The 27291-nt window shown below is 44.8% G+C and overlaps 1 protein-coding gene across 2 annotated transcripts in view; it reads left to right on the plus strand.

The window, feature by feature from the left end:
* Window positions 1-26892, plus strand: part of LOC123792006 (ral guanine nucleotide dissociation stimulator-like) — a 54310-nt gene extending 27418 nt beyond the window's left edge. Inside the window, exons 3-7 of one of the 2 annotated variants that reach the window (XM_087865251.1) lie at window positions 22908-23018; window positions 24170-24363; window positions 24980-25039; window positions 25981-26174; window positions 26437-26892. In XM_087865251.1, the coding sequence (XP_087721377.1) occupies window positions 22923-23018; window positions 24170-24363; window positions 24980-25039; window positions 25981-26174; window positions 26437-26882 (990 nt within the window). In that variant the 5' untranslated portion in view covers window positions 22908-22922 and the 3' untranslated portion in view covers window positions 26883-26892. Of the gene's footprint in view, window positions 1-9100; window positions 10306-22907; window positions 23019-24169; window positions 24364-24979; window positions 25040-25980; window positions 26175-26436 lie in introns of those variants that run through there. The other variant, XR_015725989.1, reaches the window with a different exon arrangement.
* Window positions 26893-27291: the final 399 nt, after the last annotated feature.

The following is a 27291-nucleotide window of genomic DNA, read 5'->3' on the forward strand; positions in this document are numbered from 1 at the left end:
TCTATTATGTTTCTACTTTTTCTCTGCTTTCTAATGTCTTTTTAGATATTATAAATAATGCTATGAAGGCCAGCTGAAGGAAATTTCACGGATTAATATAAGTTTTGGTACACCAGCAACATAATTTGCATAAATGTTTACCTTCTCAAGGTTATAGACTTCATTCAACTTTTGTTTGGATATGTAAGACCTGGCATGACTTTGTTTTTAGAAAACTGTCATGGTATCTTACAGTCATTTCTCAAAATATTAGATCATGTTAAAAAAAAGTAGTCCCATTCTGGTTAAACAAGTTTTGAGTCTCTGTAGTCCTGAGTGTAACATCTGAAGACAAGCAGATGCAGATTGATTAGGATAGTTGCTAAAATGGCAAAGATTTTCAGAATTAATAAGAGTATTTTACAAAGAAATTAAGGAGAAAAAGAAAACTAAGTGAGGAAACAGAAGCAATTTTTACATGTTTAAAAATGTAGTGACTTTTCCTGATGCCTTTTCGTGCTTTCCCCCTATTGTAAATAATCTTTCATCTGTGCTCTCTTCTTTCTCTTTTTTTCCCCCTCTCTTCTACTTCTCTTCTTCAACTCTTCTCCCTTTCCCCTTCCCAGCATGTAATTGAGTGTTGACTGTGCCAGGAAGCATTTCAGGCTTGAGTAGGGAGGGGAGGGGAGCATTATAGACCTAGACTTTGTGATCTTAGAGTTTTTCTGACTTAATGGGAGGAATAGTCATTAATTAGATAATTGGGCCAAAAATTATATAGCTATAAGCTCCATATCCTATGAAAGACTTTGAAGTGACATTTAAGCTGAGTCCCAAAGTCAATCAAGTAAAAAATATATATATTGGGCACTGATTGCATGCCAGGCACTGTTTTTAGGTACTTGGGATACAGATTTGAATAAAACCTAAATGCAGTGTATATCCTTGTAGGACACGATAAATTTAGATTTTTTTCTGTTTGCATTGGGAAACTATTGGAGAATTCTGAGCAAAGGAGAGACATGAGTTGATTCACACTTTTTGATAAGATGGCTTGCCTGTATATAGAGGATGAATTTTACAGAGGTAAGACTAAAACAAGGACAAAATTTAGCAGAACAGTTAAGAAGTGGTAGTAGGTATAACCTGGATTTTAGGGGTATACATAATCAGTGATCGAATTTGGTGTGTATCATAAAGGTAAAATTGACATTGGATGGCCATATCTGTTGGCTAATTGCTAGGATTTCTTTTTTTTTTTTTCCTTGAGCAACTCAGTAGATGATGGTGCTATTTACTCATGGGGAAGTCTTGGAGAGGGTCAGATTGAGGGGTGGTGGGAAATCAATAGCTTTGCTTTGGCCATGGTAAGTTCAAGTTGCTTATTAGATATGTAAGACATTGGATATAAATTATTGGAGCTCAGGGGAACCGTTGAGACCATACTGTCAACTCTCTATATTCCTGACATCTGCAGAAAGAATATTGCATTTGTTTTTCTGTGTTCACATAGCATCTTTTCTCACACAGATACTTTTTTCATAGCATTTATTGTATTGCTCTGGTTGTTCATGTGTCTGGTCCCATGGTCTGAGATTTTGTTGTATTTCTCTCTCTAGTCTCAGCCTTTGATAATACATTTTTAGATAACAGATAATAAATATTTAATGTTTGATGAGTGAACCATGTTTATTTCCCCTGTCACCACATTCTGTCAGTTTATCTTTCAAGTGTCTATCAAATCCATTTCTTTCTTTCTATCCTGATTTTCTTAGTGCTGATCCTCCATCATCCCTCACTAGGATCTGGGCCCTTAAATAGATTTTTTTTCAAGGAGTGGAATTCCAAACCATCAATGTTAAACCCTAGTTATATGAAGACACCCATTAGAGATTGGGTTCAGTAGTATTAATGAAAGATCTGACTTTAATGCCTCAAATATATTCTTCTTCTCACACAATGATTATGTGAGAGGTAGGCGGTTTCTGGAATTGAATCAATGTTTTGAATGTATCAGAGTCAGGGTGTCTGAGATTTTCTTGGCCTTTACCTCATGGGGAAAGAGAATGATACTGAATTTAGACTGAACAGGGGAATTTAAATATGACATAAAATATGGTGTGATGTTATTCAAGTGTAGGGCAACTTAGTTTGTTTAAATTTAATAAATTAATGATAATTTAAGATAGGAAGGTGAGTATAAAAGCAAAAGAGCATAAAGAAGAATTTCACCAGTCTAAAGGAGTATGACTGGACCATACTCAAAAGATGTGCTAGGAACAGAAAGGGTGGCTAAAACTGGGAGAAATTATGGATAAGTAGATAACTGGTTTGAAAGTGAGTGTAAAGGGGGGAAAGAGGTTATTAAAGAGACAGATGACTGCCTTCAAGCTTCTAGGTGTACTGAACTGGCAGGATGGTGGTCCTACTGATGATGAGGGAGAACAACTGGTATGGAAGTGAAGGACCAAGTTATTAATACTCATGTTGGAGCAAATCACAGTCTGAATAGGAAATGGTCAGAATGGCCAAAATGGTCACTGGTTGTTTCTTAGAATGGTAGTAAACATAGAAGGGGAAGTTTCTTCAAGGTTTTGAACTCTGAAACACGGAGTCATAACCAAGTATTTTGGACTTATTTGTGGAGATTTAAGGGAATTTATGAAAGGACTGAAGAGTTACAGCTTATTGGACTTTTAAGTGACATTAGTGTGAACTTTTCAATGGTTGGGAACATCCCCCCCCCAGGGTATTTCTTTTTTTTTTTTTTTTTAGTGATGTGTTAGTGAACATACAGTACATTATTAGTTTTTGATGTAGTGTTCCATGATTCATTGTTTGCATATAACACCCAGTGCTCCATGCAATACGTGCCCTCCTTAATACCCGTCACTGGGTTAGCCCATCCCCCTACCCTCCTCCCCTCTAAAACCCTCAGATTGTTTCCCGGAGTCCATAGTCTCTTGTGGTTGGGAACATTTTGATCCCCTAATCCATCTTTGGTGCCTTTCACGTAATGCTGTTCTTAAATAGGGTAATTTTATTAAATATTCATCAACAAAGCATTCTTCATATTTAATTTCAAATCTGATGTTACAAATTTATTCAACACCTTTTGTGTATTATGTTTGAAGGTTCTATTAAATAAGCTATAATAACCTCTTTTTTAAAGGTCCAACAGGGAAGAACTGGAAATGCAGAGAAGGAAGCACACTTCCATCTACAAAAGCCAGGTTTACTCTCCTCCTTCTTTGTTCAAGACTGGACTCCCACCAAGCAGGCTAGTTAGATAATTATAACTTCATTTATTGAAAGCATTCATATCTTCATCTTGTATTTGTGCTATAAAGTATAAAAACACTAAATGTTCTGCCAAGAAACTGGAACATTCCATGTTGTTTTAGTACAAAAATGAATTCTCTGTGAAAAACTCTTCTGGGTGTCTTTCCATTTAAAAAAAAATCTAGGTAAGCAATAAATGAAGCATGGTATATAATCACATGTATATAAAAAAGATAATCTTACATTTAGGAGAGATGGAGATAATAATGGCCTTGCTGTTTTCTATGCTAATTTTTATTCTTACATAAAGAATTATTGGACTTTCTAAGTATAGATCTATTGGCCTAAATATGTGTTACTAATTATAGTAAAAGAGGTTGTAGATATTTCAGCCTGGACAATCTTTCAGATTAAAACCATTTTCTCTAGATGCGCTGGCAAATGGATGAGGCTGTTATTAGGAAAATGGTAAAGGATAAACTAAAACCAGAGATATGAGTAGTTTAATTTTGACTTAGATAAAGATAACTTAAATAAGATATTTATCTGGGCCTGAAATAAGTCAGTAACCCAACTGTTACTAGTTCTCAGCCAGATCATTTACCTTTTGTGTTACTTGATTAAATTTATTTTACGCCATTTCCTGGTTTTGTTATTTTGCAATTTTGAATTGCTATAAGAGATTATATTTCATAATATACAAATGCAGGAAGAGACCATATGGGAACATGTGGTTTAGCCCTAAGATAAAGATTCTTGAAACTTTAGCCAAAATTAAATGTCACAAAGCTGTCTTGGATTTTGACTGTCTCTTCTCATCCTGACAATTACTAGTCATGGACATTTCCAAATATTATTTAAGCTGAATGAAATCTCATAAAATGTTTGGCTAAGAAGTTATGAGAGCTGAGGAATACTGATCCTTTTAATACGTAGTCTTCTTTTTTTGTTTTGTTGTTGTTGTTGTTTCATATTTTAAGAGGTCACTTTCATTCATTCAGTTTATCATGTTCTGCTGAATAGAATGATGTGAAGAGCTTTGACTCTGGAGCCAGACTTCGGGGTTTGAATTTTGGCTCTATTACTTACTAGCTGTGTGTCCTTGAGCACATGCCCTAATCTTGTTCTTTCATTTCCTAATCTGTAAAATGTAGTAATAATAATCCATTCCTCACAGGGTAGTTATATATATTAAATGACTTAATTTATGTGAAATGTTTTAAACAGTAGCACATACATAAGTAATACTCTATAGATGTTTGCTAATTAAACTACTTAAAAATCAGTAACAGGTTTTCTACTATTTTGCCTGCCTCCTCCTTTAAACACACACACACACACACACACACACACACACACCAAACTTGGGCCAGATTATGTAAGGCATTGTACCGTTATAAGGGCTTTGGCTTTTCCTATAAGTGAAATAAATGAGGGGTCACTGTCAGTGTTTGTGCAGAGGAATAAAATAATCCAAGTTTTTTAAGTCTTAATTGTTTTATTAAGATCAGATTACAGAGAGATTAGGGACAGAAACTGGGAGGCCAGTTAGGAGGCTGTAACAGTTATCTAGGCAAGTGATAACTTGGACCATAGTGGTTGTGGTGCAGATGGTGCAGATCTTTTACATCTGAGATGGAAGAGACTGCAGGAGGCGTGCTTTTCAGATGGAGAAGACCAAATTTCAGTTTAGGACATAATAAAATTGAGATGTCTATTAGACCTATAAGTGGAACACTTGCATAGGAAGTGGATATATAGATCTGGAGTAGAGGGGAAAGGTATGGGCTGGGGATAGAAATTTGGGAAAAATCAGTGTTTAAGTAGTATTTAAATGAAGTTATGAAACTGAATTAGATTGTAAAAAAGGTAAGTATTGATAGAGAAGTGGTAAGAGGGACAGAGCCTTGGGGCGCTTCCTTCCAGGTCAGAAAAATAAGGATGAAAGAGGAGGAGGAGATTCATAGAGAAGAATGACTACGGACATAGGAAGAACACCAAATGTTATGTCTTGAGAAAGATGTGTTTCAAAGTAGAGGAACAGTTAACTACCAAATAATACTGATTGACCAAGAAGGGGACTGAGAATGACTTTTGGAGTTTACTTATTTATTTTCAAGATTCCATTTAAGTAATTTCTACACCCAACATGGGGTTTACACTCGCAACCTCAAGAGTCATATGCTCCACTGACTGAGCCTGCCAGGTGCCCCAATTTTTGGATTTTAAAATGTAAAGGTTGGGGGGATTGGGATAGGCCAGTAGGGGATTGGGATAGGCCGATGATGGGTATTAAGGAGGGCACATATTGCATGGAGCACTGGGTGTTATACGCAAACAATGAACCATGGAACACTACATCAAAAACTAAGGATGTAATGTATGGTGACTAACATAACATAATAAAAAATTAAAAAAATAAAATAAAATGTAAAGGTTGCTGGTGGTCCTGACCAGGATCATTTTTAGTGGTACAAGATGAAGTTTAAAAAACACTTTTTGGAATGGTCTCAAGAGAGAATGGGAGGAGAGGAATTAGAATGAAAAAATATGGACAACTTTTTGGAGGATTTTTTTTCTTTTGAGGAGGCAGAGAAATAGAACCGTATCTGAAGGGAAATGTGAGGTCAGGAGAATGTTTTTTCTAAAATGATAGAAATTACAGCATGTTTGTATACTTAGGAGAATGAGTTACTAGAGGGGATATTGATGATACAAGAAGCAAGAAGGGACAATTGTGAGAGCAATGTCCTTAAGAAAGTCAGAGGGACAAGATGTAATATGCAAGGGGAGGGTTAGTCTTAGGAGATGGACAGTTCACTCATAGTATTAGGAGAGAAGGCAGGACACATGGTGAAGGGGGTGGGTAAGATAATATTGATGGGAGCAACTGAAAGCTCTCTTCTGACAGCTTCATCCATTACAATTAACTCTTTTATCTCATTATTCTTTAACCTGAGACAGCTTCTCAGACATTCTTTGTATTTGTTGACTCTGAATTTTGATGAGTACAGTCCAGTTGTTTTGTAAATCATCCCTCAATCTGAGTTTGCCTGATGTTTCCTCTTTATTGGATTCAGGCTTTGCTTTTTTAGGCAGAAGCCTACATAAGTGATGTTGTGTCCTCGGTGCATCAGCCTGGAGGTACATGATATCATTTTGCCCCGTTATTAGTGATGGTAACTTTAATCATTTAGTTGTGCTGGTGTTCTTTGGGTTTCTGCACTGCAAAGTTACTATTTTTAGTCCTTGTATTTAATAAATAATCTGTAAGGAAACTGTAAATATCCTATTTCTTTTTAAACTTCCCAGAAATTATAGTATCCATTGATGATTTTTGCTTTCTCCTGTCTCTACTATAATGGCTGTAAAATAGTGATTATCCTAACTCTGTTATTTTTCTTACATTAATTAGTTGGCATTCTCCTTTAAAAATGAGCTTTCCCATATCCACCACTTATTTATTTATTATCCACCAGACTCATTAACTTTTATTTTATGTGTGAGACAGTGTTTGTGGCTTATAAACGTGGTTTATTTGCATATGTAGTATATAAACTGTATATATGACTTATATACAGTTATTCACATTGATGCTCAAATTGGTCCAGACTTGCTCTGTGGCATCCTCTTCCGAGTGGCTCCCGTGTCCTTTTGATCTTTCCCCAACATTTTTTTCTTGAGGATTTTTTTACTTTCTAGCTTTACCAGATGTTCCAGGCTTATCTTGAACTTTTTCTGCTCCTCCCTGGAAGCAACTATTTTTTGAAAGCATCTTGATGCCTTTTAGTGGGAAATGATGACTGGAAACCAAGATCATGGCACCAGTTATGCTCATTACTGTTGGAGTATCACTGTTCCTAGGCTTTTTCAGCACCCAGAGCTGGGAGAAAACAAGCAATTTGAATATGAAATTGCCTTATGTATAATTTTAATCACGCAGTCACCATGTTCCTTTTACTTCACATTTGACACCACAGGTTTCTACTTCCCTTTCCTTTTCCATATTGAATCTCTGTTTTACCACATTGAGAACCTAGTTCCCAATAACTTCAGTATATGTACTCATTTGCTTAATTCTAAAATACACATAGAATAGATTAAGTCTTCACCTACCATTGCAAAAACCAAACCTGTTAAGTAGAATTCAAGATTTCTTTGGAATTCTTTTTTTCTTTTTCTTCCCCCCACCCAGGCTGAAGGTATAATAGTCAAAATATTCAGAAGTTTTCTTCAGAGTGGTTGCATTAATCATTTAAAGTATAATTTGATCCATTGTTTCTGCTTGTATTCAGTATTAGCTTTTCTTTCCCTCCATGTTTATTGACTTATTTTTTGCACACCTTGCTTCTCATCTCTCCAGCTTTTTATACTACATTATAAATTGCATGGAACTATGCTAATAGGACCTTAAAATTTTTTTTTTCTGCTGCTGCTGCCGGTTTAATTCTTTTTTTCTCATATCGCACCCTATTAAATCCCTGGGTGTTTCTCACTATTTGTTGAATAAAATTTAGCCTTCTGAGCTAGTATTTAGAACCTATAAAATGGAACCGCACTGAATCTTTCCAAACATTTTATCTCAACTACATAAAGCAGCCATTTCACTGAGTCTACCAGCTGTCTTAGGAAGTACCGTCTCCCTTATAGTTACTATGCTTTTACTCCTGATCCCCCTCTGCAGAATTCTGGTTTTGTTCTAAATCTTACAGTTACAAAGCATGCAGCCTTGGATGAGTACCACATACTCTCTGAGCCTGTAACAGGGAAATAATAATTTCTACCCGAAGGGATGTAGTGAGAAGCAGATAGTTAGCTTTGACAGTGCATTACCAATAGTAATCAGTCTGAGCAATTAACAGGTTGCTTGACTTGGAAATACAGACTTAGATACCTCCCTAATTTACCACTTAAAGTTTTAAATGGTGATGGTATGGGGATGGTATTTTTTTTTTATTTGTGGTGACAAGCATTTTAAACTTTCGTCCTGGGCAGGTTTATGCTATATTAAAGTGTTTTTACATATTTTCATGTAAACTTTTAAATATGTAAATTATGAGCAGATATTTTTGCTCATAACAACTAAAAAGCAAAGGGAGGAAACACTATCAAAATTTTATTTTCTTAGAGTTCCTTTTCTTTGGGGTCTTCATTATATATTCTCCATGAATAGTAAGAATTTCTAGTCAGCTTGGCTTTGATAGGATCTCTTGTTAGGAGAGAATAAGCTTAGTCGTTCCCCAAAGTGGCTATTCATCTCAAAGTCAAAAATATTTCGACTTCTTTAAATATCCAAACTGTAAGTATAGTCATTGATGAGGGTAGAAATACATTATCTATATTCTTAGAATAGTCTCAGTTGCATGTGTTGCTTTAGCAGGGTATGGAATGAAAATTTGCATATCTTACTATTATTTTAAAGGTGTACTCATTGACGTTTTTCACAGTATTATATTGATCTTAGTTTTTAAAAACTAGAATTCTTGAAGAACCAGTAGAAATTTCAAGAGTTATTTTAAATAAAGTTAGATCTGATAAGTGTGGAGTGGAGTCTATGAATCTTTTCACATTTAATATTTCTGTGAAACCCCAAAGTTTAACAGGAGTGCTTATAATATAATTTCTGTATAATAATTAACTTGGTTATTACAGCATGCAGTGCATAGAGAAACACTTAGATTTATATTTAACCTGGCCAGCAATCTGGAGAGCCTGTTTACTGATCCCAAAAGGGCCAGATGATAAGAGCTTTCATTTTCATCATTCTATTATTGAAATGGATTTTTATCTTGGCGAAGTCCCAATAATTCATTTTTGCTTTTGTCTCCCTTGCCTTTAGAGACATGTCTTGCAAGAAGTTGCTGTGGCTGGGGTCAAAGAGGTTACTGCTTGTGTTCTCCTCCAGGGTTTTGATGGATTCCTGTCTCACACTGAGGTCTTTCATCCATTTTGAGTTTATTTTGTATACGGTGTAATAAAATAGTCCAGTTTCATTTTTCTGATGTGGCTGTCCAATTTTCCCAGCACCATTTATTGAAGAGACTGTCTTTTTTCCATTGGCTATTCTTTCCTGCTTTGTTGAAGGTTAGCTGACCATAGAGTTGAGAGTCCATTTTTGGGTTCTCTATTCTGTTCCATTGATCTATGTGTCTGTTTTTGTGCCAACACCATGCTGTCTTGATGATCACAGCTTTGTAATATAGCTTGAAGTCAGGCATTGTGATGCCCCCAGCTTTGGTTTTCATTTTCAACACTCTCCTGGCAACTCAGGGTCTTTTCTGTTTCCATACAAATTTTAGGATTGTTTGTTCCAGCTCTGTGAAAAAGGTCAGTGGCATTTTGATAGGGATTGCACTGAATGTGTAGATTGCTCTGGGCAGCATAGACATTTTAACAATGTTTATTCTTCCAATCCATGAGCATGGAATATTTTTCCATTGCTTTGTGTTTTTCTCAATTTCTTTCATAAGTGTTCTGTAGTTTCTAGAGTACAGATCCTTTACCTCTTTGGTTAGGCATATTTGGTTATGTATCTTATGGTTTCTGGTGCAATTGTAAATGGGAATGCAAGCTGGTACAGCCATTCTGGAAAACAGTATGAGGTTCCTCAAGACGTTAAAAATAGAGCTACCCTACAACCCAGCAATAGCACTACTGGGTATTTACCCTAAAGATACTGATGTAGTGAAAAGAAGGGGTATCTGCACCCCAAAGTTCACAGCAGCAATATCCACAATAGCCAAACTGTGGAAGGAGCCGAGATGCCCTTCAACAGATGAGTGGATGAAGATGTGGTTCATGTCTACAATGGAATATTACTCAGCCATCAGAAAGTATGAATACCTACCTTTTACATAGACATGGGTGGAACTGGAGGGAAATATGCTAAGTTAAATAAGTCAATCAGAGGAAAGGCAATTATCATATGGTTTCACTCATATGTGGAATATAAGGAATAGCGCAGAAGATCATAGGGACAGGGAGTGAAAACTGAAGGGGAAGAAATCAGAGAGGGATACAAACCTTGAGAGACTCTTGACTCTAGGAAACAAACTGAGGGTTGTGGAAAGGGATGTGGGTGGGGGGATGGGGTAACTGGGTGATGGGCATTGAAGAGGGCACTGGATGTGATGAGCCCTGGGTGTAAAATGCAATTGATGAATCATTGAACATTACATCAAAAACTAATGATGTAGTGTATGTTGGTTAATTGAATTTAAATTAAAAAAATCCAAGTGGTTGCCTGAAAAATGTCTTTGGTAACTGTGGAGATAACTGTTTGTAACAAAGAACATGCTGAGTAACTACATTGTTTTCATTATGACAACACAGGCTTTTAGAATGAAGTCTTACACAGAGGGAAATAATCTCCTACTTCCATGTTGGTGACCAACCAATCAATTTAAAGATTAAAATTACAAATGAATTGTATTATATTTCAGCTGATTACATTTAATTAATTAGCAAAGGGAAAGCACAGATGAAAGACCTTTTTTGTAGTATGATTGATGAGGAAAATCAAATGATGCTGAGTGATGGTAGGAGGCACCTTTCAGCAGAGCACACAAAGAAAGGAGGAAATATTCACAGATAAAGCCAATCAATATAAAGACAGAGAGTCTTGAAGAAGACAACAAGAACATTTTGTTAAAAGTGAATACAGGTGTTGTACACACGGAACTAATATAATATTGTATTTCAAGTATACTTCAATAAAAAAACCTAAATATAGAGAAATTTAAAAAGAAAAAAAAGCTTACATTTCTCAAGAAAGTATTCCATCTTCTGGAAAATAAAGGGACTATTTTCGGCCTACCACAGCTGTGTCATAACAGTAATAACACTTCCAGTGGGTCCACGGACTGGCAGCTATTTTCCTATCCAATCAACACCTCCAAGTACATCCTTGGAAAGGAGGAAGGCCCATATTTTCCCTCTCTCATCCATAGTGGTGCAGGTGTCAAAGGATAATATTCTCCAGCATGGTTAGCAATGTCTTACAGATCTACTAACTGTCATTGTTTGTTCTTATAACTGGGATATAATAATACCTTGCTTTACTAACTATCATTTGTCACCTGAGGAAAAAGACAGATGTGCAATAAGACCAAAGCATTTATTTGAGATCTTAGAATTGCAATTGGGGAGCACAGATTCAGGTGGTAACCTAAATTGTGTCTCCCTGGGGAACAAGAGTGAGTTTTTTTTTTTTTAAAGACAAAAGGCAATACTTGTACGTGTTGTTTAAAAATATTTATGATTGGTGTTGGTGGCAGAAAACTAATCTTGAACACTACATTAAAAACTAATGATGTTCTATATGTTGGCTAATTGAACATATTAAAAAATAAATAAATAAAATAAAAAATAAAACTTTTAAATAAAAGGGGAAAAAAGAAACCTAATCTTGGCTAAACAGCACTGGTTCTTAATGCCATCATTGAACAAAAGTCTGTTACTGTAGCAAGTTACAGGTGTTCCTGCAGAGCTCCTGGAGTATTTGTGGTTTCACCCTGTTCATAAGGTCACAGTCCACCCAGTGAGGACGTGGGTAAGGTCCACCTCCTTAATGGCCTCCTGGCTCCATTTTGAAACCCTTTGACATAAGTGAGCCTATTTCCTTTCACCTCTCACCCATTTCAAAAGATTAGAATTCATATTTGCCCTATATGTATATTTTTAATATAAAAAAGACTTAGGACATTTTCAGTCACTAAAATTATATCCTATACCTATCAAGTCACAGGCAATACTTATTTGTTTCTTCCTAATGGCCTTTTAATGCTATATTTTATTAACATCAGATTATTACTTACAATGCAAAAGCAGGAATGAACAAAACCATAAAATTTTCTATTTCCCCTACCTCTTCTTTACCAATAAAGTGCATATTTGGAAGCTCAGACTTACTGTGTGATCATTGCTATTTTAGTTCATTCTTTACTTTTTTAAGTAGGTTCCATGCCAGCATGGAGACAAAGGGGCTTGAACTGGACCCTGAGATCAAGACCTAAGCTGAGATCGAGAGTACCACACTTAACCACAGAGCCACCCAGGTGCTCCTCATCATTGCTATTTTAATATCAGTTGCACAAAAATAGGAATAGCTGTTCTCTCAACACAAATTCTAGCAAAGTATCATCCTACTTTCACCACTGATTCAATCACATGTCAATTAAAATAACTAATTTCAACTAACTGAAAATGTGAGTAATTATCTAGCTTAAATTCAACTAGTTTTAGTTACCAGTAGAAAGCCTAGATACCCAACTTGGCTGGTTAAAAAATGGTGAACAAGTATCCCTTAAGATGTCAGTATGCTCAGGCACATCTTGCTGAGTGGCACACGGCAGGCATGGAATAGGTGTGTGGGCCCATAGAAGAGCAGATGATGAATGCAGAGAAGCAGAGAAGCAGGCAAGGAGGAAGGAAAAGCAGAAGGAGGTGAGAAGAAAGACCCAAAGAGTCCCTAAATCCAAGATGTACACAAGTACTTGCTTGCACGTCACTGGGGCCACCTGGTCCTGTGCTAGCAGCCCTTTCATCCAGGAGCTACCCACTACAGGGCACTGGGCTGCGGGAGGCAGGAAGTTTTCCAGGAGGTCACCAGGACCCCAGCCTCAGCCCTTAAAGCCAAGGTTGAAGTGCCCTAGAGATACCTGGGGGATCCTGTGGCCCTGCTAGTCAGGGTCCCTTACATTCCGGTGCCCTTCCTGTAAGCCCTGACTGTCCTCTCCCTGGTCGTCCAGACCTGCAGTTTAACCGTGGTGTGGATGGCCCATGAAGGGTGGTAAACAGCCTTGAGCAATTTAACATCCCAGGCACACTTGACAAGAACTGGTTTCAGTATAGAGCTACCTGAATCACTCACCTGGCTAATGCGTAGCTGTGACATACTTAGAAAAACTACCCTTAGGGCCAACAGTTTATCTGGATACCCTGCCAAGCAAGGGGATAAAAGCTTTAGACAAATTAATGCATTCCAGTTAGCCTAAGCAAACGGAAGGAAGGAAGGAAGGAAGGAAGGAAGGAAGGAAGGAAGGAAGGAAGGAAGGAAGGAATCCAAGATGTACACATAATATAATGCAGGCAGTAAGTATGGAGACATGCAGATGATGGCCAGTTAGGTCTAGCAGGTAAAGATAGGAGAGGAAATGGGAGTTTAATCAGCTCCTTCAGATGCTAAACCAGGAGAGACAAGTAGTGTGCTCCAAGAGCCTCTGCACTGTGTCAGCCAGCAGCATTGGGCTGCCAGGCCTCCAGACCTGTTGGAATTAGATAGGTTCCCTGAACTTGTAGAGTCCCCAGGGTGGACAATACTCACCCTCTGAAAATATTGCTGAGGTGGCGGCTTTAAACTGGCTCAGTCACTCCGCACTTAGACTGGCTGCCTCGTGGGGTCCAGGACTTACCATACTCAGGGCACTGAAACTGGCCATACTCAATCCCCATTTGGACCCACTCTGGATGGGGACCTGGGCTAGACCAGCAATAAAGGCTCCCCAGTCGGTCTTACTGGAAGATACCCTGGCCAGCCTGGCCAGCTCTGCCTTGGCAAGATTGGTTTCTCCATGTCTTCCTTCAATGGAAAACTGTGTCATTAGAGTTTGGAATGAGGCAGGTGGCCTTGTGCCCCCAGAAGCCTGCTCCAGTGACCGGCCTCTCCCGCTTCTTGCCCTGTTGATGCACAGCGCGTGCAGGGGCAGTAAGCACCCTTGGGCAGGCCTGTGTGCTGAGGCTGCTTCCAACCACCTGCATACCTTCCAGGGTAGAGGGAGTCAACCCCCAACTTTTTCCGCAGCAGCTTTTAAATGGTGACAGTCTGCCTGATGGGGTCCAAGTCTTCTCCGGCACTCAGTATTCCCACGTCTCTCATACTGGGCTGGGGCTACTTTTGTCAGTCGCCTGGTCCATCCTGGCAACGCAGTGCAGATACTCGTGGTTCTACCTGTAGAAACGATGAGCATTTGTGTAGCTTTAGTGCTTGGAAGTTGGCATATGTTGAGTACCCCCTCGAGCTCAGGATGATTTTTGGTGTGTGGGACCTAGAACTGGGCAGAGGTCAGGAGACGCTGGGACACAGGATCAAGATCTTGGGGGAACAAGGCCTCCGTAGAATCCCAAACCCTAACCTACATAAATGTGCATATTTCTCCTGAAGGCAGAGAAAGAGCACACTGTCCTGACTTGCCAAGGTGGGGCCAGTGGGTTGGCTGCTGTAACCTCCAATAAGAGACACTTAGTGCCCTGGTTGTTGGAGAAGGCCGAGACCCTAGAGGAGGCAAGTCCAAGGGGGACGGACCGTCACCACGTGCATCTACAACCTCAGGGTGAATGTGCAAGTGGTTGGGTCTGGGCTCCGGCTCAACAGGCAAGCAAGGCCCTATAAGGCCCTGGTCGGCCAAATGGGCGCGTCCTGCCCACATGCAGGCCGGGAAGTGCAGTGTAGCCAGTGATCCAGAACAGGCCAAGAGTCCCAGAACTGGGCTCTGGGGGGACAAGCGTTAACCTACCCGATGGGCAGAACTCCCCCTGAAGGTAAGGCTCAAGTTTACTCGTCAGCTCCCTGAACAGGGTACTGAGGGCTGGTCAGGGGGCCATCTAATGAGAAACACCTGGGAGCCCTGGTTGCAAGAGCAGGGACTCACCCTGAATGGTGGAGAAGCAGGTGTTCCGGGGCTTAGAAGAAAATGCCATCAAGCTTCCTCGACACCTCCTACTGGCTGCTCTCAGGAATGAAGGAGTCAACAGAGAATAAGAAAGCATGGGATCCAACTGAACTGGAAGAAGACCCTGTCCCATACATTGGGAGAAATGCTTTTTACAATATCTGGAGAAGTCCAGAAAGCAGAACATTTGAAGGCAGAAGGCTCTAGCAGACCATGACTGAAGAAATGTGAAGGAAGTGTTAGTGTGGGCCAGTCGATCAAGGAGGGCCTCCAGGAGGAAGATTTTAAAGAATTTTGGCGGGTGGAGGGGCATGGAGAAAAAAGAGTTGGAGGGTAGACTCCTGTCCGGGGAAGCTGGCAGCTCACTTGCCCAGGCTGGAGAACCACCCTAAGGGCTCTGACAGTGTGGTGGTGATCCTGCAATTATAGTCGGGCCCTGGCCTGGACACTCAGCTCTCCTGAGAAGACTGATAGAGGAGCCAGCGGTGAGCTAACCCTGAGCTGAGCTGTCACTGACAGGAGGGGCTGGAGTAGGGTAGGAAGTGTTCACAGGGCTCTTTTGTCCTTGAGGGAAATACCCAGCCCTGGGCCTAGAGCTGGTTTGGGAGGAAGCTGTTTGGTTAGCTCCCTTTCCCTCCACCCAACCCCCTGCCCTTCCTCTCCTCCCGCACCCGTGACGCCTTGGGTTTCTTCTGGCCACCCCGGGAGGTTGGGCGTTCCCACCTGGGTCAGCCAGTGGCTGGTGGGGGCTGCGGGCTCCTTGGGCGCCTGTCCCACTCTGCCTCCTCCATGTGCACAGCCCAGCAAGGATGGCTGAGCCTTCCCATGTCTGCCTGGATCTGTCCAAAGTGTTCTTAGCACAATGAGGGGTTGGCGTGGGATCTTAGCTCAATAGGGTGTGTGCTGGGGTTAGAAGGGCCCTGGGAGGTGATCAGCCCCCTTGTATTACAGAGGAAGAAATTGATGCCCCTAGAGAGACCTGAGCAGGACTAGGCAGTGCGTTAGTGATGTAGCAGGAATTGGGCCCAGATATCCTTGTTTCTGGCTAAGGGCAGTTCCCACGGCACCTCCCAGAGTCTGAGGAGAAATCCTCAGGGTGAATGGCTTTCTGCAAGTCCTCAGCATTACTCTTCCTAACCCTGTTCCCAGAATGACAGCCGTGCCCTGAAGGCACTTACAGCTTAAAAGACAACTAATTTTTTAAAAGATTTATTTATTTGAGAGAGATAGAGATTGACGTATTTATTTGGGAGAGAGAGCCTGAGAGAGAGAGAGAGAGAGAGTGTGAGCCCGGGGTGAGGGGGGGCTGGCGGAGGGAGGAATCTTCAAGCTGACTCCCTGCTAGCATGGAGCCCTACAAGGGGCTTGATTTCAGGACCCATGGTCTCTTGACCTGGGCTGAAACGAAGAGTCAGACGCCTACCAGACCGAGCCACCCAGGCGCCCCAGAAGACAAGTATTTTTCTGTTGCCTCTTGGTAAGCAAAACCTGTCCCTGCCCTACAAAACTGCCCTGGCTCCCCATCACCCAGGGGAGAAAGCTGAGCTGTTTAACACAGCACACATAGCCCTCTGGGAGTGGGCCCACCCTGCCCTGCAGCCCCCTCCAGGCCCTCACCTGGGGGCACATGGGGCCCAGCATCCCTGCGCCCCTCTGGGCCTTTGTCTTTGCGGCTCTCATCCCAGGGTGCCCTTCCCCACTAAGGGTGCGGTCCTACCACCGCTCTTGGCTCAGTTCAAATGTCACCTCTTCCAGGAGCCTGCCCTGTTCTTCCCACTGGAACCAATGTCTTCCTCCCAGAAAACTGCTCTCACACCACTCTGGCTCTCAGCACTTGCTCTCCTGGAGCACAGTCCTTTGCATATGTTGCCTTTGCCTTCCTGTCAGTCCTGGAGGGGAGATCTTACTCATGTTCACGTCTTCCCGAGCACACAGCCTGGGGCTTGAAATATGGGAGACCTCACATTTGCTCAGGGATGTGTCCTTACTAGCACCCCAGGCCCTTGACCCGGGAAGCCTGTATGGAGGACCTATTTTGGCACCTTCCCTTAACCCCTGGCTTCCTCCAACCTCTCTGCTTCCATCAGGCAAGGTGGTCTCCTCTTCCACCTCTACTGTCCCTTCTCTCCAGTCTTCATACAGCCTTCCCTCTCTGCCCCAGCCCCTCCTGACCACTCTGCCCTCTGAAAGCCCAAAGCTCCCCTGTGTGCTACACCTTGGCCCCGAGTGCATCCTGCTTTGCACTGCTGTAATGGCACAGGGACTAGTGGCTAAGAGTTCAGACTGGCTGTGTGACCTTAGGCAATTTCCTTAACCACTCTGTGCCTCACTTTACCAATAAAATAGGATAGTAACAGACCTACCTTGAGCATTAAGACACTATACATAGAAAGTTGAAAGAGCTCAATAAAGAAGAGGTATTACAATTAGTTATCTTTTTATTCATGCATACAAGTATCAGTTGAGCACCTACTATGTGCCAGACAGCAATGCCACATGCGGGGGGAAATTGGTGAGTGAGTGAGAATACATGGACAGGGGCGCCTGGGTGGCACAGTCGTTAAGCATCTGCCTAGGGCTCAGGGCATGATCCCAGCGTTCTGGGATTGAGCCCCACATCAGGCTCCTCCGCTAGGAGCCTCTGACGTGTTCAAATAAACCTTCTCCCACTGTGTTCCTCTCCTCATCCTCTGGGACCTCCATTATCCAGATATTATTTCACTTTGTGGAAGTGCTGAGTTCTCAAAATCTCCCTCCGTGATCCAGTAGTTTTCTTTCTCTCTTTTTCAGCTTCCGTATTTTCCATTATTTTATCTTCTATATCACTGACTTCCTCTTCTGCCTCATTCGCCATCCTTTTAATAGTCTTCATTTGGTACTGAATCTCTGTGATAGCATTTTGAATTGGGGCCTGTCTAGATTTTGGTTCTTTTATTTCTACAGTGAGGGATTCTCCAGTGTCTTCTATGCTTCTTTAGCCCGTCTAGGATCTTTCTAATCATTGCCTGAATTCTAATTCAGATATTTGACTTATATCCATAGTGACTAAATCCCTGGTAGTGAGTACTACCTCCTGTTCTTTTTTTGGGGTGAATTTCCCCATCTCATCACTGTGTCCAGAAAAGAAAATCAGAAAGAAAAAATAAAACACAATGAAAGGAATCAAACAAACTATACACATACATATATATACATACACACACTATAGATATGTACACACACATTTATAAAATGTATATGTATAAACAAAAATAAGAAAGATGAAAAAATAAGAAAAAACTGAAACAACAAATAAAAGGCTAAAAAATAAAAATACATAGAATGCTACTCAGTGTTTTCCCTAAGAGCTGAAGCTTTACAGCCCTCTAGGATCAGTAAACTTGACAGGAGTGAGTTGTTTGTGCTGGCCTCCTGGGGGAGGGGCCTGTTGCACTGACTCTCAGGTGTACCTCAGCTAGTGCAAATGCACGTCTCGTAAGCAGAGGCGAGCCTCGGTGTAAGCAGCTCTGGATTCCAGGATGTGGTGCTGTTTCACTCCCTGAAGGCTTGCAGCACCAATGGGTGGGATGAGTATGGCTGAAGGCTGTTCTTTACCCAGGAGCTGAAAATTTGCCCCCAACTCTTCAGCGAGCCCTCACAGAAAAGCAATCAATCAGTCTTAACCTCCTTGGCTTCTGTCAGAACTCTGTGTTCAGGGGCGCCTGGGTAGCTCAGTTGTTAAGCTTTTGCCTTCAGCTCAGGGAGTAATCCCAGGGTCCTGGGATCGAGCCCCACATCAGGCTCCCTGCTCTGCTAGGAGCCTGCTTCGTCCTCTCCCACTCCCCCTGCTTGTGTTCCCTCTCTCACTGGCTGTCTCTCTCTGTGTCAAATAAATAAAATCTTAGGGAGAAAAAAAAAGAACTCTGTGTTCAGCCTGCCAGTGACAAAGCATTTTGATCTCAGGCATGCGACTGAGTTCCAAGTCCAATTTCTATGGATTCCTGTGGCACAGACCCATGCTGTACCTCCTGGGTGTCGTGGGTCTTGCCATGCTTCTGCCTCTTGCTGGACCCTTCCCAGAGAAGTGATCACCCAACTGTGCTGTGATTCGAAGTTGAGGGCTATATAGAGCAGAAAGCCAGTTCCTAGATTCACGGTTTTCAGCCAGCTTCCCCAAACTGATGTCTGGGAACTCTGACGTATTCAGGCACCACCCGTTCTTCTTGTGACCCCCCCCCCAGGACCCTGAGATCATGCTGTCACACCTGGGATTCCACCCCGCTTCGCCACTTGAACACCTGTAAGCCAGGGACATCCCCCACAGTAGCAGACTTCTAAAAGTTACAATTTTGCACTTTCTTCTTACAAAACTTTGCAGCAGCCTCCTTAAGCCTGCAGCCTCCCCTCTGCTGTATCCTCAGCTATATCACCCTCACAGTTTATTCCCACTCACACCACGTGGGCTCTGAAGCTGCAGCCGGTGCCCCAGTGGGAGCTGGAGGTAGCTCTTGAGGTGGTTCAGGATGTTGCTGTAGCTCCAGGAAGAGAAAGTATCATCAGCATGATTGGCTTTCCATGTCCCTTCTAAATAAAGGAAACTTTTCCCACCACTCAGTGTTGTCTGAGTCCAAGAACCAATCCCTGGGAGGTCTGCCCAGACTACAGGCCTTGGGGACAGGGATCTGAGAGTATTCATTACTTCAGGCCCAACCACAGGCGATGGAGGCTTGCTCTGTGTGACCCAACCTGTTCCCTCCCCAGGCCGATATCAGCCACCCCTGTCCTCCTCACCCCAGCCTCTGTCTGTTTTTCCTTCTCCCTCTGGCCCTCCTCCCCTGCTTGTGCTCTTTTCTCTCTAATGAATAAATAAAATCCTTAAAAAATAAATAAATAAAAGAGTGAGTGTAAAGATGGACCTTTTAGGCCTTCTAGACCTGGCGGGAAACACTCTCCTGTGTGTATTTCTTTGTCATTTTTCCCCTTGCGCTGATGGCTCCAGGAGTGCTTGACCTCCTATGGAGTGAGAAGGCCCATTGTGGAGGGACTCTGGGTTCCTGAATGACCACATGAAGGTGTTCAGCCTCCAATCTGAACAGCCACTCAATACCGTCATTTGGGGAAATCTATGGTGACATGCTACCAAAATTTGGGGAGTCATTTGGTAACTCAGCTTAACGTAATATACCTACAAAATGTTGAAATCACCAAGTTAACGTCAATAGTTATCAGCCTAGTACCTTTAAAAATGACCAGAGGGGCACCTGGTTCCTCAGTCAGTAGGGCACGTGGCACTTGATCTCGGGGTTGTGACTTTGAGCCCCACATCGAACACAGAGTTTACTTAGAAAAACAAAACAAAAGAAAACAAAAGGACTTACAAATGACCAAAGTCAATTAGGCTCTAACAGTTGAGCTGGGCGGTGGTGGGCTGGATCCTCTTGCCTGATCATTCAGCCACTGCGACCTGAGCACTCAGATGATGCAAGTGCTTATCAGTCAACCAGGTTCTCCCTCTAGGAGCTCAGGTCTACAGGGGAAGATGGACAAACATGAAACAAAAACATGAATGAGAAGAGCAATTGCTCCGTAGGAAAAGAGCAAGGGACTACAACTGGGTCCTGAGCTCCACCAGGTGAGGGGTCTGACAAGGCTGTGCTGACATGACATTGAGATTTCCTGTGTCAGGAAAAGAGGGAGACAGCCCTGCACAAATCTGAGTATATTTAGCCTGGCAGGGAGCTCAATGATGCAGAGGATTGGGGGCAGAACTTGTTGTCAGAGTGGAGGTTAGAAAGGAGGCCAGGGTGGCTGGAGGAAGCTGAGGAGGAGAGCAGAGAGGAAGGGAAGGAGGGGCAGGGCCTGGGGCAGGTCGACAGTTTCAGGGTCCTGCTCCTAGTGCTGTGTGGCCACATTTTCCCACACTCAGTGGCTTAACCCAGAAACACTTACTGTCTCACAGTCTCAGCGGTGCTCAGTGGGGGGCTCCTGCCAGAGCCTCTCAGTAGGTTGGGGCTGTTGACAACACCAAGGCAGGACCTGCTTCTCTTGGAACCTGAGCTCACTTACGGGTGTTGGCAGGATTCAGTCTATCTCCAAGGCCTGAGTTCTTCTGTCTGTTGTTGGCCTTCAGTGCTAGGCCATGTGCACGTGACTGTGCCATGGTTGAACATAGGGGCTCATTCCCCAGTGCAGGGATCTGAGAGAGAACAGGGGTCAGAGTCAACACGGGGCTGGGCACTGAGCTTTTATAACCAAATCTTGGAAGGAGCTTTGGGTCATGGTGCCATGTTCTGTGGAATGGAAGTGAATCACTAAGTACAGACCACACTCCAGGGGAGGGGGTTACACACGGATGTGTACACAGGAGTTGGGCATCCGAGGGAGCCAGTGAGGAGAGAAGGTGAAGATCCAGGCTGCACCTAAGCATTCACTGGGGGCTCCGGAAAAGGTTGTGTTGAAGTAAGTGGCTATAGACATGGAGATGGCATGGGGGCGAGGGTGAGCATTGATATCCTAGAGAGGAGGCATTCCAGCACCTTCTTGTCTGAGGAGGAGCCCAGGTCATGGCAACCCACTGAGTGGACCCCTAGCCACATCACACCCATTGGAAAGGAGGTGATGGTTGCAGCACAGGACAGGCAGTCTCTAGGGGTAAGGGTGGATTCTGACCTTCTTGGGCCAAGGCTCCAATCCCTTCTTTAGGGTTTGCTTCGGAAATTAGAAAGCCTAAGATCTTGGGAAGCTATTGCTCATCCTTCTGTAGGTGGGGCTGTCATCTTCTGGGCCTCCAGAACGTGAGCACTGATGAACACATGTGTGCACACAAGAGCGAGTGTGCACGTGCTCACGTGCACACACACACACACACACACACACACACACACATACCAGTAGGGACTGTGGGGCAGGATCTGACCAGTAGCAGCCTCAGAGAAGGTGAGAAGAGGAGGAAAATGTGGTTGGAGGTATTTCCTACATGTGACACCACTCCTCCAACCTCCTAGATATTATCCCATGTATGCCTGTGGACGTCTGGAGGAAATACATGCTAGAATAATCTGTATTGTACAGACAAGACACAGACCATCCCTGACAGGCACGATGGCATATCCAGGGTCAAAAACAGGTAAGAATGGAGAGTTGTGTCTGAAACCAGGTGTGTTTCCAATTGGTGCCCTGGCTGTACCCAGACCTTCCCTGGGGGCTGTGGAGAGGGGTGTGTTGGTGTTACTGTATACAGATGTGGCCTTGCATGCAGAAAGGGGATGAGCAGCGGGCAGCCCAGAGCATTATTTGGGTAGATGTCAATCCAGGAGTGGACTCAGGGAGGGGATCCCAGGCAGTGAAGTCACTTCCTTGACCACAGACCCCAACAGAATTTGGAACCCCGTAACCAGGCACCCACATTCTAGTGCAGTCCCATATCAGGCTCACTTGGCTGGAGACATTTGATAGTGAAAGATGTTCTCTTGCTGCTTGCCCACTTCCCGGGGCTCTGGCTTCCAGAAACCCCAGGGTAACGGCTTACTCTCATGCTGCAGACATTGGCTCAAACCTCGCCCCCGATGCCTGAGGGCATTTGGTAGGAGGGGTCATAAGGTAATACGGGGAAGCCTAGGCCAGGCCAGGTCACCTCTCTGAGCCATCCCAGGGTAACCCCATCCCTTTCTCTTGAGGTTCAGGGAAAAAGGGACATGTGGGGAGGTCCTGCCCTGGGCTGGAGGAGGTTGCGGGGCAGTGGATACCCTGGTGATTCCTTCATGTTCACTCCAATGTCGTGGTGGGCAGGGTGGAAAGAGGATTCCTGAGGTGCCTCTTACCTGTGCCAGAGTGAATCCAAGGGCCTGAAGCTGTGTCACTTTTCTCTCCTTGGTGGAGCTGTGTGCATGCTGGGGTGTGGTGTGTCTGGAACGCCGTCCCCGGGGTCTGAGGACCAGCAAAGGTAGCCAGAGAGGGCTCTGAGGCCTCCTGCCTGGCTGACACACACTGTCTTTACAGAGCTCCACACAGGACATGGGGCAGGAGCTGGATGATGAGATCCTCTGCTCTACCTCCTCGAAGGACAGGAAGGTGCCCCACAGTGCCAACAGAGACCGGCACTGGCTCAGGGTGAGTGCGGGTGCTGGGGTGACCCAACCCCCAAGGCCCCAATGCAGCAAAGGGGCCCCAGGTCCAGAAGCCAGCCTGCTACTTCCCTGGGCTCCCTCCTAGAGTCCTGCTCCCATAGGACTCTGCATCCCCATCTCCTCCCCAAACTTGCCCTCAGGGCCCTGCCCCTGCCTTGGCCAGATGCAGAGTCACTCTCCACATATTTGTAGGAATATCAGAAAAGAGCCTTTAAACCACGTCTCATCCCATTCATCTAGAATCGCCTTGCGCTGTGCTATGCATTTTCCTAACTAGTGCTCCTAGGGGTCCCCGTTCTTCTGCAAGTCTTGCACCTGAACATGGTGAGTTGGGAGACTCTTCCCCAAAGGCACATGGGGCTCATGGCACTGTCTCTGGCTCTGCCCTTTGGTTGTGAAAGACCACATCCCTGGGACCCCTCCAGGGTGAGGAGCAGGGGTCTCATTGTGCTGCCCAACATTCCAGAAGGCCAGTCAGTTACCACAGCCATTGAGCCCTTCACTGATGCAGGACTTTGATGTGATTCCCTTCTGTTGCCAACTCACAGTGCTGCACTAAACATCCTACTTGCCCTAATATCCTGAGCCCTCTCACCTAAGAAAACGTCTCTGTGTTCTCATCTGAAGAATGGAATATGTTGTCAGAAATCACAGGATCAACGCCATTCACGCAGGGAGGTGCTATCAATACTCAGCTAACAATCTGATCTGAGATACTAACATATTCAGATATCACCTACTTCAATTCCTTGTGCGGATGCCAAGAAGCTTTTTCCTTTTTCCTTAAAGAAGTATCGATCGATTGGTGGATAGATGATTTGAGAGAGAGGCAGGGCTCGAGAGTGGGGAGAAGCAGAGGGAGAGACAGAATCCTCAAGCAGACTCTGCCCTAAGGACGGAGCCCGACGAGGAGCTCGATCTCAGGACATTGAGATCATGACCTGAGCCGAAACCAGGAGTCTTACGATTAACCCAACGAACCACCTGGGCACCTTATTCTTTTTTCTACCGTAGGCCCTCTTGTTCCCCCTCTTGCCATAAGTCACCGAGATCTTGGGGTTTGGTCTGCGCTCCAACTCCCAACCCTCCTGGTGGCTACAGTGCTGACTGCATGTCTCCTCTGTTTCACTTCAGGGTAAAAACGGCTCAACCATGAAGACGAATGAGCCCTGCGTGCTCTGGACCAACCGGGCTGACCTGCTGAAGAAGCGAGTAGAACACCTGGTGCCCGCCTTCCTAGGCAGAGACTTCAGCTACATCTCCACATTCCTGGGCACATACAGGGCATTTGCCACCACCCAAGAGGTGCTGGACCTCCTGCTTACAAGGTGAACACCCTGCCCCTAGCAGTCCAGTGGGATTTGGCCACCTAGTGGTTGTGAGTCTTGGGAATGTCACCAAACTTGTCCGAGCCTCAGTTTGCTCCTCTGACTGGGGCAGAGTTATTATAGGGACTCAGTGGTGTCCTTTAGGGAAAGTACACTTGGGTGCCTGGGCCTGCGGAAAGGTCTGCTAGAGGGGCTGTGGTTGTGCTCATTTATCATTGTCCCGCTCCTCGTGATGAAGCCTCTGCCTCATCCCTCACTATCACCGAGGTCTTGAGCTGAGCTGTTTTGCCATTTGAAAGGGAGATTTGAGACTCCACCTGGGGTCTGTGTCCTGGGTGAAACCAGAGCAGGGATCCCTGGGGGTGAGCAGGGGGCCCAGACCCACTCAGATATTTGTGGTGGGGCTGGTTGGGCCCCTTTCATTCATCAAGCATTCAGGAAGCCCCACTCAGTGCAGGCGCTTTCTCTAGGAGCTGACTGTGATCCCTGCATGGAGCAGACAGCACCCCAGGGCTCCAGACTAGTCGGGGGTCAGACAGTGACACTAGACATGTTTAGAGGTAGCAGCCACAGGACACTGCATGTGATGCCCCCCCCCCCGCCCGGCCTCCTCTAGATATGGGTGCGTTCTCTCTGACTGTGATGATCTCGGCGGAGCCCAGAAGCAGTGTAACACGTGAGTGAGAGCTTTGGCTAATACAGGAGGGCCTTCCCTCTCCATGAGGGCAGCGAGGGGACCGTAAGTTGGAGGGCCTTCTGGACCCCCATCCCACACACCTGCGATTCCTGTTTTAGGGTAAAGGTCTGAAGGCTTCTTCTGGAAAAAGGGAAGGGGTCCTGGGCAGCTGTGGGAGGGGTGTAGGCACCGTGGGAGAGCAGAGGGGGCTGGAGGGCCGCTTCAGCCCCTAAGAGAGTCATTCCCCATCCCCGCCCCCTCCCAGCCCTGTCTCTACCCCAATCCTGGGACCCAGAACAAAGGGTGTGGGGACCATCACACGCAGTAATCTGTCGGAACCTGGACACTGGGTGTTCAGAAGGTGCTCAGGAGACCCAGTGAGTGTTCAGGGACCAGACGTCCCCCACTCCGTGGGAGATTAGCGTCAGTGGAAGGAGACCCACTCATGGCACCTAGTGAATGAGGCAGCACGTAGGCACAGGAGGTAAAGTTTGGGGTATTGGGAGGGTCCTGGGAAAGCCTGGCTAGAGACAGAATCCCTTTGTTCTCTCCTTGGTTGGACATTCACAGAGCAGTGCTGTGTGCAGTGAGGGCAATGTACAGGCCAGACACCACCCCTCCCTGGCTGCGTGCAGTTGAATTCAAGTGGCAAGTGGGCAAAGAGACAGACTGAGTGCGTCCAGCTCCCCCAAGAAGGACACCGATGGTCACACCGTTGATCAAGGACTCCCACTCACAAAGGCTTTTTGCCAGCCCCTCCTCTGTGACCAGGCCTATCTCAGGCAGGATTGCCAGATCCCAGGTGGACAAGGAGTAGGACAGGCCTCTGACAGTCAGGAGCTGGAGGCCCAGGGGCCCAGGTTCCCACAGGGGTTCCCTGGGACATCTGTGTGGGACGGTGCCCTGTCCTCTGACTCCTCTGCTTACCTGTCTGTCGCCAGGGCCATCGCCTGCATCCTGGACACCTGGCTGGGCCAATATTCCCGGGACTTTTTCCAGCCCCCAGAGTTTCCTTGCCTGAAGATGCTGCTGGCATATATGGCACTCAATATGCCAGGCTCAGACCTGGAGCGCCATACCCAGCTTCTGCTCTCACAGCTGCAACACCTTGAGCCCACGGAGCCAGAGGCTGGGGGTGAGGAGGATGGGGGATGACAGCTGTGGGCCTGTGGAGGGGACATGGTGGGCCACACAGAGCTAGCCTCCATCGCCTGTGCTTGGGCCGAGAGCAGTGAGTAGTCTCAGATCCCTGTCCCTGTGGGCTACAGTCCAGGAAGACCTCCCAGGGATTGGTTCTTGGACTCAGACAACATTGGCTGGTGGGAAAATTTCCTCTATTTAGAAGGGACATGGAAAGCCAATCATGCTGATGATACTTTCTCTTCTTGGAGCTACAGCACCAGCCCCACAGCAAGACCCTGAACCACAGCAAGAACTCGCCCCAGCAGCCACTGTGGTGCCCGCTGCAGCTTCAGAGCCCGAGCTGGCTGAACCCATCACTGCTGCCGGAGCTCAGCAGTCAGACAGAGCAGCGATACCACTTGCCATGGCCGGGCCAGTGCAGCTGGTAGTCACAGCTCTAATTCATTCTCCTGAGCTGGGAGAGCCAGCTGAAACTTTGCCTGTCCCGGAGGTCGAGCAGGGTCCTGCCCCTGCTACTGGGGTTGCTGCCGGGCCTGAGCAACCCCCTGCCTCAGTGGAGGAACCAGCCCTGGCCCCAGAGCAGCAGCTCGTGCTGGCTGCAGCCCCAAAGGATGCCTTCGCCTTCCCTGTCGTTGCACTCTTCGTCATTCTTGTGTGTTTAATACCCCTGTATTGTGGCTTAATATATTTTGTTCTTTAAATAAAGTAGAATTTGAGTTTACATAAAATTTCAATTGTATATCGAGATGCCATCAGGTATATTCAGAGTGTTGCACAACTTCTAGAACATTTCCATCACAGAGACACCTGTGCTACTCATCAGGCACTGCTCATTCCCTCACCCCAGTCCCTGCAACCACTGCTCTTCTCTCTGTCTCTGGTACTTTACCTTTTCCGGCATTTTCATGTGCCTGGAATCCTACAATATGGCCTTTCGTGTCTGGCTACAGAACACAAGAGTGTAACACCCAGTGCACCATGCAATACGTGCCCTCCTTAATACCCATCCGCAAGTAATGAATCCTGGAACTTTACATCAGAAACTAGGGATGTCCTGTATGGTGACTAACATAATATAATATAATAAGATAAATAAATAAATAAAATTA

The sequence above is a fragment of the Ursus americanus genome, chromosome 10, assembly GCF_024610735.1.
Source record: "Ursus americanus isolate L20-20 chromosome 10, mUrsAme1.1.p, whole genome shotgun sequence".
Classification (NCBI taxonomy): domain Eukaryota; kingdom Metazoa; phylum Chordata; class Mammalia; order Carnivora; family Ursidae; genus Ursus; species Ursus americanus.